Genomic DNA, 14663 nt, shown 5'->3' with positions numbered 1-14663 from the left:
TTTTGGGAAATATCTCTCCGAGATCAAAATTGCTGTCAGTAGCCTTTTACACAAATTGCCATCCCCCCCCCCCACCCCCCCCCCCCCTTTCCCATTAATAGTTTAATTTATGTACCAGACAAAGACAAGTAGTGGTACACATCTGAAAACAAATTGCTGCCTAATTCTCATTAAGAACACATAATTTAAACCAATTACATTCTGAAGTGTCCTGATATTTGCTGTTTCCCTGTGGAAAGACACACTGGATCTGTCCATTTCAACAGTCAATAAGTAACTCCAGTACTTCATTCTTATTTTAAACATACTATTCTTAAACCTCTTAAGTTCACAATTTCTAAAATATCAGAATTGTCCATTCAAAGCTATAGATTTCTGAACGTCTTTTCAAGGTAAAAGCCTTTGCCTGTACAACATCATCTTTTATCAGTTTACATCTGGCTCTACTTTATGTCATTCAGTTTATAGTCATGCAGCATCTCCATAGTATTTGCAATGTAACCTATTCCTTTCGTGAGTCAGTGTTTGAAGGCTTTTGCACTGGCTACAACCATCTGTTGGATTATCTTCATACCATTTTTTAGGACAGAGTACAGACAAGTTGTGATATGACATGACAGATATATTCCTTCAGATGCACAGCAGGATTAGCAGCCATATACAACCAACAGTGTTCTGGTGCACCTGTGTCAAGCCTGCAGTGCACACAGTGGTGGCAGATTCCAGAGTCTACAGAGTATTGTGTTATTCCCAGAGACAGAAAATCCTAAGTGCCAAACCCACTCCAGTCAATGGCCCAACTTCAGGCTGGTAAGGATGATTTTCTGAGGAGAAATCCCTTGAGAGAGGGGTAGCCAAATCACATCTTTTATTGTGCCTGTTCCAGAGGAAGTATGAAATGGGACCACCCAAAATACAGTCTGCACAGCTGGCTGAGGGACAGCATGAAAGCAACAGCAACAAAAGCCTTATTTCAGTTGCCAGTTTTAGAACCAGCTGTGACTTTGTATGTGGGGAAGCCTTACATTATCTTAGGTTAATGCAGGCAGTTACCATTAGCAGGGTACCCACGATAACCCAGATTTGACCCATCTGCCGAGTCCAATGATACTAATCACTTCTAATATAGTTGAGCTATGACACTGTGGTGCAAGCAGTCTCAAAAGAAAGAAAAGAAAGACTGTAGGGAGACTGCAAACCAGTGAACCTGCTCTTCTTCCATGTTCCTTGTTTCCCCCTTGCTGTAAGAACACAGGCAATGAAAAGCAGATGGGCTCCCTGCTGTCCAGGTGAACAGCCAGCAGCACTCCTAAGAGCAACTTCAGAGACAACCCTAAGCAGCCTCTAAAAGCTGAGGCTGGGGAACACTTGGAGAACCAAGAAACTACAGGGGATAGTGCTGCCAAACTCTTAAAACACTCAACTGAGCACATGCCAACTGAGATTTTTGAAAAGCTTATAAAAGTAAAAGGCATTGCCCTGGCAGCAGAAAAACAGCTATCCACTTGTTCTATTTCTAGCTGCTGCTCCAAAGAACAGACACAGTAAAACTCAATGAAAAGTTTGAAATTATCACAGTCAAAGGTTTTTTTTTTTTTTTTTGTTTTTTTTTTTAACTTAGACTCAGTTTAAGAAATGTCTGGACGGAATTTTCTTAAAACCTTTTTAAAGCAAGTTACATGGAAAATTTCAGATTGAACGATTATTCTTTGGCAAAGTTACATGTAACTGCAAACAGGAAACACTGGGCAACCTGGATTCAACAGAGTACTTCCAAGTCAATTTCAATATAATAACTGAAATTGCATTAGATGGTGCATGTGGTTAAAGCTCAAGAGAAACATCGTTCTAAATTAAGCATTTACTTATGTTTATGTTTTTCAAATACTTCACCGTTTAGAGCATGATTTTAAAACTACTCAAAAAAACCCCCAACCCAACAAAGATTAATGGAAAGATTTCTAACTCACACACTAGCATTCCCTAATACAACAGAGAGTCAAACAATGGAGCAAAGACCTTTTGGCTGTTCTAACTTACATCCAGGCCAGACTAGCACTCTGTTCACCTCCTGATGTCTCCTGGGAGTAGAACTTGGCTATTGGGGAAAACCCATCTCATAGTCTTAAAACCCTTCCATGGTATAATTTGCTGAAACTATACATTATTACAGACATTCAAAAAGTGTTCAGGACTAAGTACTCTAATTTTTAAGCATCTTGCTTACAAACAGCATAATTAACCTTGCAAAACACTTTTCCAACTAGTCTTAAAAAATCTCATATAAGCACTAGTGCTATTAGCACAGGCACTAATATAGAATCTAAGGAAGAATCTATGTAAATGCATACTCTGAATGCAGAGTAGTTCCAGTAAGCCTTTACACTAAGCCGCAATATCATGTCCTTTACATGCCATATATTTTAAAAGTATTGGAGAAAATACTTAAGAAGACTTCAGAACTTCATTTTGCATAGTTTAATTCCTAGCATCATTATTTTGGATTAGCTAAACTTGAAGGTATCACAGGTGAAAATTGCAACCTGAATTTTCAAGTCAGATCAATAAATAAGGATTTCTATTCAGAAACTGCTTAAAATAATCTGTATCGATTTTGTACAAACAAATCCCAGACATTAAAATGGAATATATTATCATATGATCTCCCTGTAATATTAAAGGCTTTACTTCATAATCTTTAATTTCACAAGACCAAAGGTTTCTCCAGTGCTAGAACTGGATTAATTTATGGAAAAAAACAGCATGGCAAACCTGGAAATATTCCTCTCCTTAGTTTCCTTTTTTTCTCCTTCTTTCCCCTTTTTTTCCCCCTTCTTTCTTTCATGGCTGTGTTCAGAAAATTGGTTTTAAGTACACACAGAAAAGTTAGTGAATGGAATACAAATAATTAAACCCACATTTATGATATTATGAATATAACTCCTTTGGATCTACTTAAATATGCGGCTAATATTTGGAAATAAGTAAGAACCCTCCATATACTGAAACTGAATAGAATCTGAAAGGAGGCAAAACCAATACATTTTTCCCCTGAATCTCTTGTTAGCACCATGCAACAGAGTACTACATATACAAAAAAGTGACCAGGATCTTTAGACGCTGGCACATTTTGTCTTCATCACTGCATATGAAGCTTTAATACAGTCTTGTTTTTGTTCTATGCTAGCAACTATTAAATTAAGAAAAAAATCCCACCCAGACTAGTCCATAGGCACTAACACGGATTTCCCATTGGTACAGTCACCAAAGTTCACAGAGAAAAAAGGTTATAAAGTGTAAGCTTCTTAGTGTGTTTTAAGATGTCACAACAATATTTCGGTTGTAGGTATTGTGTGTTATAACTCTTTGAAACTTTCAATTACAATAGTTTTCTAGAAAATGCACACAAAATATCATAAAATACAAACAATAAATCACAAGCAATCTGCTCATTAAGAAATAATTACAAAATATTTCAGCAGAATGAAATTTATGCACATGCACACGTATGTGCGTGTGCAAATTGTTTAGAATGAAAAGTGTTTTTTTTAAACAATAGCATTATCTTAAGTTTTCCAAATATCTTTGTTTCTATTGACTGTGGTAAGAAAATCTAATTATAATGATACAAGTGCCGCACTACTTCAGACTATGTCAGTTTTTCAATTCCTAACTTAATTCTCATGACTATAACTCAACAGCAAAAACGTATTCTGTGTTGAATATTGGCCCATGGTTTCTTCAAAAAAGCAATATGAAACAGAAAGTATTCTACACCTGTGAGCTACATACAATTTGAAATTACTATTGTGTGTAAATTTTTTACTTCCTTCAAAGGAAGTGTCTGCCCCCAAAGGAAACTGTTTTTCTTTAGAATTTAATGGAATCAATCTCCCAGCACTTAGAAACATTTGATTTCAAGCAGGATTTGCGGTGGATCATTCTACCTTAGACCTGCAAATATTATCCAACACAGCACAAAGTAATGCAAAAGGTTTTGAAACAGAAGTACCTGATAAATCTTCAGTATTTCTGCTGTTCCATGAAGCACATTAAAGATATATATTAGACACAAAGAACAAAATCCTGCAGTTGAGAAGATGCTTGTAAGATGGAAACTTTTCTGAGCTAAAGGTAAAAGGACTATGGACCTATACTATCCTTGGTTTTTACAGCTGAGGAACTTAACCCATTAGATAAAACAGGTTTGTGTCAGCATGCAGAAGTTGAAAACATTCACTTTTCATACTACATTAATTTCTGTTCATGGTAACCTAACACCATTCTAAAACTTTCTTCAGCATTCAAGAATGGGTACCGCTAAGAAAAGCCTGACGAATGCAAGAGGTGACCTACAGTAGCCTGCAGAGTATAGCAGATCTGGGCAGCACTGTGAGGGTACTGTAAGACATTGTGAGGATGCCACACATCATTTAGTGGAAGCTACCTATGTTCAATACCATTTCAAGTTATTTCAACACTAAGTACTCTGTTGTCATTTCCACAGTGTCAGCTTTCTTGCATGTGAAATAAGCACACAGATCTTTCCTGCCTGGGAAGACTGTGAACTACAAGTTTCCAAAGCACTTTGAGATCCCTGGATAAAGGTGCTGGATGACTGAGAAAGATCTTTCATTATGTTTATTTTAATTTTTTTTTCCCCCAGAGTATAACTCAGATCTTACTTTGCTTCCAGTGCCAGTGCAATGATGCCTGCAGCCATAGGTGCAGAGGCTGAGGTTCCAGTATGGCTGTCTGTGCAACGCTGCCTCAGGTCTGTGGTGATCTGGAAGAAATTCAATGTGTGAAATTTAGAACACAGCTTCAGAAATCAGAACAGGTTTCATTTGCTTGAATGAGTTGCATGTATGTGGAGGATATTTCCTTCTTTCATTGCAAGGAGAGGAAAAAAGGAGGTGTCTGAATACATGATGATAGATGTTCTGAGCTTGAAGTCACTTGTGAACTTGGAGAAGTGTTCTCTGTACTGCACTGAAAACATGCTAGCCTCTGTTTATTGCATGGCATGACCAACAAAAAGCCTCGTAAATTAGAAAAACATGCAGAGGGTTTTAAAACTGCACAGTTAGAACTCTGCCCTTCTATTTGCATTTATAGAGCACTTTCCACCCAAGAATCTCAAAGTGCTTTATAAACAGTGCTTTACTAAATCTTACAGTGCTCCCTCTATACAGACTGGTTATGCCCATTTTAAAGACTATAAAAGAGGTATAAAGGGGTTAATTAGGTTGCCTGAAGTCACACTGGAAGTATGTGACAGAACAGAAAACAGTTGGGGTCATGCTAAGTACCATGTTTAATCCTTCCTTCATGCCTTATGCAATAATTCACATGAAATTAAGCAACAATTCATTGGAAAATCCTGATGTAATCACAAGTATGGCCCCGACATCACCAGCCGATTAGTTATTTGCAGCTTTAAATTGTTATGTATTGCTTAATTACATGCTGCCACATATTTTTACATGTAATCTAAATGGACATATAAACTGTAGTGTGCCATACCAACTAGAGACACTGTCTTCTACTTGGTGTTAGGATGATCCTATCTCATAATGAATTTTAGGCCAATTCTTTCTGTAAGACAGTAAATCACATACAAAAATGTGTTTATTCTAAATTCTGCTTCTTTCAGGCAATGTTAATCTAAAGCGCTTCTAACCTACACTCTTCTTCCTGAAGAAGTGGTTGCCAGCAAGAGCAAGGCAGTAGAGGAAGAAAGTCACTACTACATCATGGAAGGTCAAGCAAAACCCACATGGACTTGAGAAAAATTGCTAGCAGACAGCAGTCTACAGCACAGAAACCTCCTTGAAGGTGGCAGAGTGAATGACCTGTGACACCAAATCTTATTCTCAGCATTTCAGCTGATCCCTGAGATTCTGTCTCTATGAGACAGAAAATATCTGCCTGAGGGGCAGAGAAGTTGATTACACAGCTTCTTACTGAAGTATACAAAATTATTGTGCCTCCATTTTCTCTAAATCACTGGTATTATACTTCATTTGCAACACAGATATGTACAAAGATGGGAGAAAGACAGGATCAGAGGATCAAAAAATCATGAAAAAGCACAGGGCATGTAAAAATGCCTGTCTAGCTTTGAAACTGGAAGATAAGCAAAATATGATCTGAAAAAACAGCCGCATCCCATCTGGCCAGAATACAAGTAATTGCATGTAGGAGGTTTAGGTTTCACACATTTGCATTAGCCAGTATACAAATTACATAATTTGTACATGGCTGCTGACAGTTGTCATGACATGTAAGTGTACGCAAGCTAACACAAGACACTTCTAATAGAGAAGGAGCTAACAGCATGCAGGAAATGGTTGTTGAAAGCAAGCAGTGAGCAAGTAAAACAAAGTAGAAGCTTCTAGAAGTTGAAAGAGACGGATTTAATAAATTATAATGTCATACCCTTAAATTAATGAATTTCCCAAAGGCCAGAACTTTGCATAATGAAGTCTAGAAAGAACCTTTTTCCCCCCTATTATTTAATATCCTCCATAAATGCACACCTTCTTAAATATTTTCTTTTATCTGTCATCAGCTAAAAATTGAACCCCATAACTAAAATGTTCATATAATTTCTGTATGCGTTCTCTCCTTATGTCTGTGTATTAATTTAGACAATGAAATATTAATGTTGGAAAAATCTTTATGCATGCAATCTCCATAAATGCCCTTGCCAATACTGAGATGGAACTGCAGCAGGAACAGCTAATACTATATTACTCATATGTGCAAATGCAACTAGTGATTTTGCAGGTGGGATTAATATGTCCAAAGACTACATGATGACATGTACCCAAATAGAGACATACAAGCTTCAGGTATGCCATTTGGAAAAAAAACACTGGTCAGTGCTGTGGTGAGGAGTGGAAGGAGGCCAGGAAAAAGAGAGGGCAGAATAAGGGACTAACACATACTTGTCTCTTTTGTAGTCTGGTAGCTTGTCCCTTGCAAAAAAATGCTGCAGCAGGCACTTTCCTCAGAGGACCAAAGGGCAGCAAAGCCTACAGGAGCTCAGGTAGTGAGAAGTGCCCTTGTAGCAGCTTTTCTTTAAGAGACAGCCTCCCTCAATACAGTGAAAAGCACACTGCATGGTGCTGTGTTTCTCCTCCTCGGGAAGAACATGCTTCCAGAGTGTTTTTACTGTACTGCAGCTACAGATACCAACCACAATAAACCGTGATGCCTCTTTATCTGGCAATGTTGTCTCAAGTTCTAAGCGGATGTTGTAGCAGCTGTTTGAACTAAGGACCCTTATCTTTCTCTTTTACTCAGCAAATATTACAGCAGAAAATGTGTAGGGAAAGCCTTTTAAGTGGAAATCCCATTTGAGCGATTTCAAAGTAAAGTCACTGACAGGACCTGAGAGGTTTAGGTGTAAATTACCTCCAAGATCTGAGGCTTGTTTTTCTGCACTGTGGATTCACTGTCAGAGAAATGTTGTGTCCACCCTGAGAAAAAAAGCGTATAGGACCACCAACAGGTGAGCTAGTTTCAAGAAGAAAAATGGTGCCCCAAATTCCTGAACCACATGAGGGCAACATCATTAATTGCAATAAAGGGGTGTGGTATATGACAGCACCATGAAGCTGACATTAGCGTATATTAGCTGTCATTCTGATCAATAGGGTGGGGAGGAGAAATTTTTGAATCTTATGTTGAGTACAAACCAGTTATATGCTTCAAACGCCTTTGCAAAAACTACTGATCTCTGAAAATGCTGATCAGACTGCCCAAGCGAAGTCCATGCAATATTTCTAGGGCCACGAGTTCTATTAGCATCTAAATCCTTTGAATCAACTAGATTTCACTGAAGACAATGTTTCTAGTACTGGCCTGAACATGAAATTAGCAACCTAGGACAGACACCGTGATGAAAGGCAGACAAAAATGATACAGATCACCACAATCCACTGTAATACCTGCTATATGCAGAAGTCCAACAGCTTTCAGGGCATCCACACATTCATTAAGAAAAAACTCTAGACATGCTGTAATAGTTTTATGGAAGCAACTTGCTCTAAAGAATTAAGGAGATGCCATTTCTGCACACTCATTATTAGGCTGCTTTATCACTCTTTCCATAGTTTTACCTATTGGGAGGTTAATGACCAAGGTAAAAATGTCCTTTCCAGGATTTCCCTTAGCAGAGAATATGCTCACTCTTCTCCCAAGCATCTGCATTTATTGCTATTTCATATTTAATGACATGAGCTTTCTGAACTGATGGAAGCATTTTTTTATCTTCTGTTACAGTTCTTCAGGATATGTTGATTTCTATGAACCTGTGTCCCTAAAAGCGTCAAACGTTTAACAAAAACCTGCTGTTCCTTCTCACATCCTTTGTGTATCTCTATCTATCCCAAATTGAAGGTACTATGTTGTGTGTATCTTGATACTCTGAAAGAGTTTCTCAAGAGCAAGTTTGAAGAACTGGCAGGAGATGGGTGGTGGTTTTTTTGTTTTGTTTTGGTTTTGGGTTTTTTTGGTTGTTCTTGTTTTTAAGTTCTGCTTAGAGTAGAAGCTAGTCAGCAAGGCAGAACTATACCTTAGATAAGAAAGAAACTCAGTAGATGAATTGGCATTTTTTAGGAAACAAAGAAACAGGTGGAACAGTACCTAGAGAAGTTATTTTCAGAAGCTAAGTAATATAATAGGTTTATAAATTATATGTGAGGGACTTTCATATGTAAATTCCTTAGTGCTTTAAGAAATGATTTGAAAAAGGAATTAAAAGGAAATGGGATGCATTTCCACAACATGTTTGATAAATGAAAGGCCTATATAGATAATTATACTAGGTGTTGCTTAACCTACCCTAGCTGCATGGTCTGGAGTGGGGAAGCTATCTTCCAGCATTATTCTATAGTATTCAAAATAGAGAAAAGAATAGCAGGAAAAAATACCTTGGCAACTGTGTATTACTAGCCAACACTTCTACACTCACTGTGTTATGAGAGATAACGTCTATAAAGTACATACTTTATTAATACTTTTTACCTACTGCTGATTTGCCTTTGTTCCACAGTGTGAGTTTCTATGCTTATACATATGCCAGCACTGTGCAGCTGCTCTTTAATTACTACAAGTAATTCTAGTTCTTTTCCCTAAGAGTCTATGTAAAAGGTGTACATCCAGCTGTATCTGTGAAATGTTTGTACGCTTTGGGCATGTTAATATATCCAAGGTCGGAAACTTGGTCCATAATGGGCCAACAGTTACTGCAATAAAATTTGGTATAGCATAAATTCAAGCACACTTGAAGAACCTTCCCTGAGCAACAAGGAAGTCATGCAAGAAAGTAACATCAGTGTGTGGTTAACTATAATTGTTAGCTCAAATTATTTCAGGCCAGAATTTGCTTCCATTTACTTTAGTTCAAAGTCAGTAAAAAAAGCTCTGTATGGAAAACAGAGTTTTTAGATGAAATTATATTCTTAAACTATCATTGTACAATACTGAAAAAAACCTGCAGACTCAAAAGCCTTCTAAAATTATGTTACATCCTATATTTGTAGCAAGCAATCACAAAACCACACAGTAATGAAAAGAGAAAAAAGTATCTGTTGTGTAGTTATAAAACTGTGGGTGCTTCTATTAGTCCATATTGAAACCAAAACATTTTTATAAGAATTTTTATTCCACACAATGAGTGCCTAACATGTGGTTACTGTTTCTTCATCTACCTTGTAATACATTCTGCACATATTGGATAGAAAAACAGAAAAGAAGCAGCAAGAAGAAACTGAAGAAAGCAAGGAAAAGTATGAAGTAACTGCAAAGTTGTAACCGTTCACTGTCCCTTAACCATGGATTAGTGTACAACAACACAATATTGGAGTTTGTTACATGAAAGTTACATGAAAAATAAGAAAAAAATATAAGAATGAGTTCATTTGATTTTGAATGTAAATCCCATGCCAGGTCACTTTTTCCTGATTTACTGCAGTAGCATTTTTGTTTCCTATTTTGAATACAGGAGTTTGACTCCAACAAACCAAATCACTATATGCCTCGATTAAGTTTTGTTACTCTTTTCATGTTATTGCATGAAGTTGAGCCCTTCATATCTGATTTGTATACTGCATATAAATTTATATGCATAATAGGATTTGGAGAGTCTAAATTTAATAATAATCTTCCTATTCTTTTATTATTTTTCTCTTTAAACTTACTGCAAGCTCTAAGCTTTTTGGGGAAAGATATGAAGACAATCTCTCACTTAAACATAGCAGCAGTCTAAACAAAAAGTATGTGTGGGACAACAACGAAAACAAATACCCATCTTCTGTATTCTAGTTTTAGTGATTTATAACAGTTGAAAGACTTTGTCCTCAGAATTTTCAGTTCTGTCTTCAGTTCTTTTTTCAAACAAGAATTCTTTCCAAGGTAAATGAAGTTTGACAGGTCTTTAGGAGGACTGGTTCTAGCAGACAAGTTGGAGAAGAGAATACTATCATTTTTGCTCTCAAAATCAGGCTATGAGCAAGACAGTCACACAGGTGAGAGCAATTTCCCTGTCTCCATGTGTTTGCATGTTGAAAGGACTGCTTAATACTGTCTGAAAAGCTGGCTTCACAATTTCATGTCATTTCTCACTGGGCTGTAGCATAACAGAAGCATGTAGTTGTTATCTCTTATGGGGATAACTGGTTTACACATGACACAAACAGAAAACTATTGACTGCATCTAGTGTACACTGTTCTGCTTTGTCTCTGAAGGTGCGTGGAGGGGGAAAAGGCTTGCCTGGCTTTAAATGCCAAGTACAAGTAGTAAAACACCCCCAGATAGGTTGTGTATTTCAGAAGTTAATTGATAATATATCAAAAAAAAGGGAAAAGCTCTCAGGGGGAATATTTATGGTCTGATATCCAAGTATGTGAGATCAGTGAATCTTACGGTATACACACAACATCCAAGTTGCTTTGCACACAAGTAGTCAAGGGTAAACTAAGTTCTGGTAAACAAAAACTTGGGTTAATTCTTATGGCTCCTCAGTATACTTATGCTTTTACCATTCACTGTGCAAAATGACGCACTCTGTAGAAATAATCTAAAATTGGCACATGTAACTGGATTGCTCCCAAAAGAATGGAGGATCTGGTTAGTAAAAGCAATCAGTGCTTACAGAATTGATTGACTTCAATTACAAGTTATTTTTACTTACCTCTGATTGCCTGTGTGAGATCTCTAATGGAGACTTCACATTAAAAATACATATCTTTAAAACTTTTCAATAATGTTTAAGTAAACTCTCTTCATTCTTTCCCTAATTATGGGATAATGCATGTTCATTCATAAACTATGCCTTTCAAAAATCTTACAATAAAATATAAAACTGCAAGTATTAGCACAGTGCATTAACTCTACAAGTGATAAGTATTACACTTTAGTAAACTAAAAGAGTTATCTATTCTTGTTTTTCATAAAGTCTTTACCAATAAAGGTGAGATCACCTCCAGGTGTTTTTGATATTAGAGTAAGTCATAGGCAATTGATGTCAGAAATAAGCCTGGTCTTTTATTGAAATAGTAATTCTGTAAAAGCAGAAAGACCGTGCTAGTTGAAAAGCATGGAAGACAATCATTTAGAAAACTACAACTATTAGAAAACTACAGCTATTATAAAATCAGATTAAATCCACTAAGTAGAAAACTACAAATAAGGACTGAGAAAAATACAGGTATTTTACTAGATTTTTAAAAATAAGCAAGGGTATACTGGTCAACAAAACAAGTATTGACAGGTGCCAAAAGTAATAAATAAACAAATATAAGTGAATAAAAGACAAAGTGGACAGCAATGAATAAAAATTAAAACACAGAATGTGCGTAGAGGGGTAAGGAAAGACATAGGTCAAATGGTGAAGTCTACAAGACCAGAAGTACAAAGATGTTTTATTTTCAAATATATCAGAAGCAAAATAACTCCCAAAACAATATTGTTTTAATTGTCTAGAAATAATAGAATAGTTAATAGCAGTGTATAGTAAATGTCTATTTCACTGAATGTTCCTTTTTGGAAAAAAAAGATAAAATTAAGTTTTCAGAGCATACAAAGATGATAAATCATCTTCCTATTTATAGCTATTTTAAACAGCAAGTTTAAATCAGAAAATTTGGAAGCACCAAAGACTTTTACAAGAGCTGTAGAGGGAACATGTTAGACCGTACTGCTGATTTTAGCAAGTCTTTGAACATTGGAGAATTTCCAGAAGATCGAAAGAAAACCCACACAGTGTCAATATTTTGAGAGTAAGCAGTATTGTCCTAATAATTTCATCTATATGCCAAGTTTTTACGTAGTGTAAAACAGCTGATAGAGGATTTAAACTAATTATTAAAAAATTAATTAACTACTAGTATATTTAATGATGGATAATATAAGCTCCTAAAAAAGAGAGCTTGCCAAAGTGCTGCAGTATTTTTTTCTGACCACCAGGTTGGCTGAAAGTAGTACAGTCAAGATTCTACAAGACAGATAATGTGATACTGCACATTAAAAAAACCCACAAATCTAAGAGATTAAAAATGTAGATTGAAACTGCGCTAATTACAGGGTCTCAAAATGTAACCATGTGTAAGAAATCAGATATATATTAGAGGCAAAGAAATTATATATATTTTCTTATAGCATGTATAAGAAATGAGCCTTGTTTCTAATGAGACCTTCTACAATTTTGTTCTTGGCCTTATAATGATCTAAAGCTTTTATCAAAGACCTGGAAGAAAACATCAGCACCTTCTGATGAATGTTACATTTGGAGAAACTTTGGAGAAATCGATGGTGAGGGCTGGTCTGGACCGAGTACTAAACGGGTACAGCCAGTGGTAAGCAGTGCAATAATGAGACCACAACTACCGTCCTATCTGTCCTTGGACCACCAACTCTGCCAAAGAGAAGCAGCAGCTCTGAAAGCAGCTTGGGCATCACACAATGTTGAACACATTACATGACAGTGAAGCTAACAAATGTCAATAAGGCTTAATGTATAAAGAAAGGGGAACTGAGCTGGCACTCACAGTCACATTTTCCTGTGCATTTGGCACTGATACTACTACTACCTTACTGGTGCATCCAGTTGGGATGCCCAAAGCTCATTAAATGGGAGAGGGTTTATAAGAAAACATGTATTATACAGAATGATGCTAGAAGCTTACCTTCATTTATCAAATGGGATTAATTGATCAGGCTACATGGTAGACAGAAAGACATTAGACAACTAGAGTGCTCTTCATACTAGCAATAAACCCTGTGACACAACCAAATGCCTAAAAATTGAAGCTAGAGGAGCTCAGATAGCAAATGAGAATTTTTCAATGGCAATGAGTAATCAAAACCACTTGCCCTAAATTTAAGTGGATTCTCTATCACTGGAAACTTTGGAAGCAAGGTCGACTGTATTTATAAAAATTATTGTTGAATTGACCTCACTGCTGGATTTGAAGGACTCAGGGAAGTCCTGCAGACTTGGCTAAGCAAGAGGTCAGGCTAGGGAACTGCAATCACCTCTGCCCACCTTATATTGTATCAGTCTCACCTAAACATGAAGTTACTGAAGGTCTTTTAAAGGACAGTAGAGGGAATTTAATCACATAAGTTAGGACTGCTAGGAGATGGAGTAATTTCTTTTCTTTATTATTATTTATCAGGGAGAACAAGAAACATGTCAGGAAGAGAGATAAGGTTTCAGTGAAGAGAAGCGAGTTAAGAACAGAAAAATTACTGGAACGAAGAAGTACCTCAGAACAAGTTTAAAACAAAATTAGATCATCTGAAAATAAGGAAGAATCCAAGAAGGGATGGCCAGCATCCCAGAATCCTGAAAGACAAGGCAGACAGTATTAAAAAAACATTGCTCAAAGGATATTTAACTCCTCACTGACACTAAAAGAGGTATGTGTTAAGGACCAGAAAGAAGGTAGGTGTTAGACAGATGCTTAAGAAAATATCTGGTGGAAAAAAAACCAACAAGGTCCCTGAGTTTTCTTATCAGGAATAAATTAAGATTTGTATAAGTTATACACTAGAATAAATAAACAGGGAAGAGAAAAATATTAATAAACCTGATTAATCCTAGTACAAGGGTTTAAAAAGTTAAAAGGAGTAGTATAGTGATCAAGTGTTGGGAAAGTATATTGAATGCACTCAATTTGAAAAAGCACGTACAATGTACAAATACTAATGGTATCAATAGATTATTAAACAGAATTAAAAAAAAATAATTGTTGGTTTCCAGCAAAGATGAGAACATAATGGAAAATTGACACTAGCTGTTCAGGAATGAGATGGGGAACAATACAGAGAAGATGAACAATGAGCAATGAGCTTGATCTTGCTTACAATATATCAGCTAACCAGAATAGGCAGCAGTATGAGTGAAAACTGATCATCACTGAATATAAAAGAGCATGATGCTGGACCAAAATAAATCTGAGAAAATAGAGAGGTACATAAGAAAACTGCTAATATAATGTGTGTAATACATGAAAACTATTGAGGAAGCTATGTTCCCAGGCCTTGTGATGGGCTACAAGATATTGGTAATGAACGAAATCTGTTCTGGTGGCTGTGGTAATAGGATCTTTGAAAGCATCACTCAGAGCTGGCAGCAACTAGGTGAGTG

At 36.4% G+C, this 14663-nt stretch overlaps 1 protein-coding gene across 2 annotated transcripts in view; it reads right to left on the bottom strand.

Moving 5' to 3' along the window:
- Positions 1-14663, bottom strand: part of PCSK5 (proprotein convertase subtilisin/kexin type 5) — a 247559-nt gene that overhangs the window by 113470 nt on the left and 119426 nt on the right. For both annotated transcript variants that reach the window (XM_027793522.2, XM_055791267.1), the window contains exon 9: positions 4686-4786. In XM_027793522.2, coding sequence (XP_027649323.1) covers positions 4686-4786 — 101 coding nt within the window. The remainder of the gene's footprint in view (positions 1-4685; positions 4787-14663) is intronic.

This window comes from Falco peregrinus, chromosome Z, assembly GCF_023634155.1.
Source record: "Falco peregrinus isolate bFalPer1 chromosome Z, bFalPer1.pri, whole genome shotgun sequence".
NCBI classification, from domain to species: domain Eukaryota; kingdom Metazoa; phylum Chordata; class Aves; order Falconiformes; family Falconidae; genus Falco; species Falco peregrinus.
Note: the sequence above shows the minus strand (reverse complement) of the source record. Positions and strands in the feature narration are given on the sequence as shown.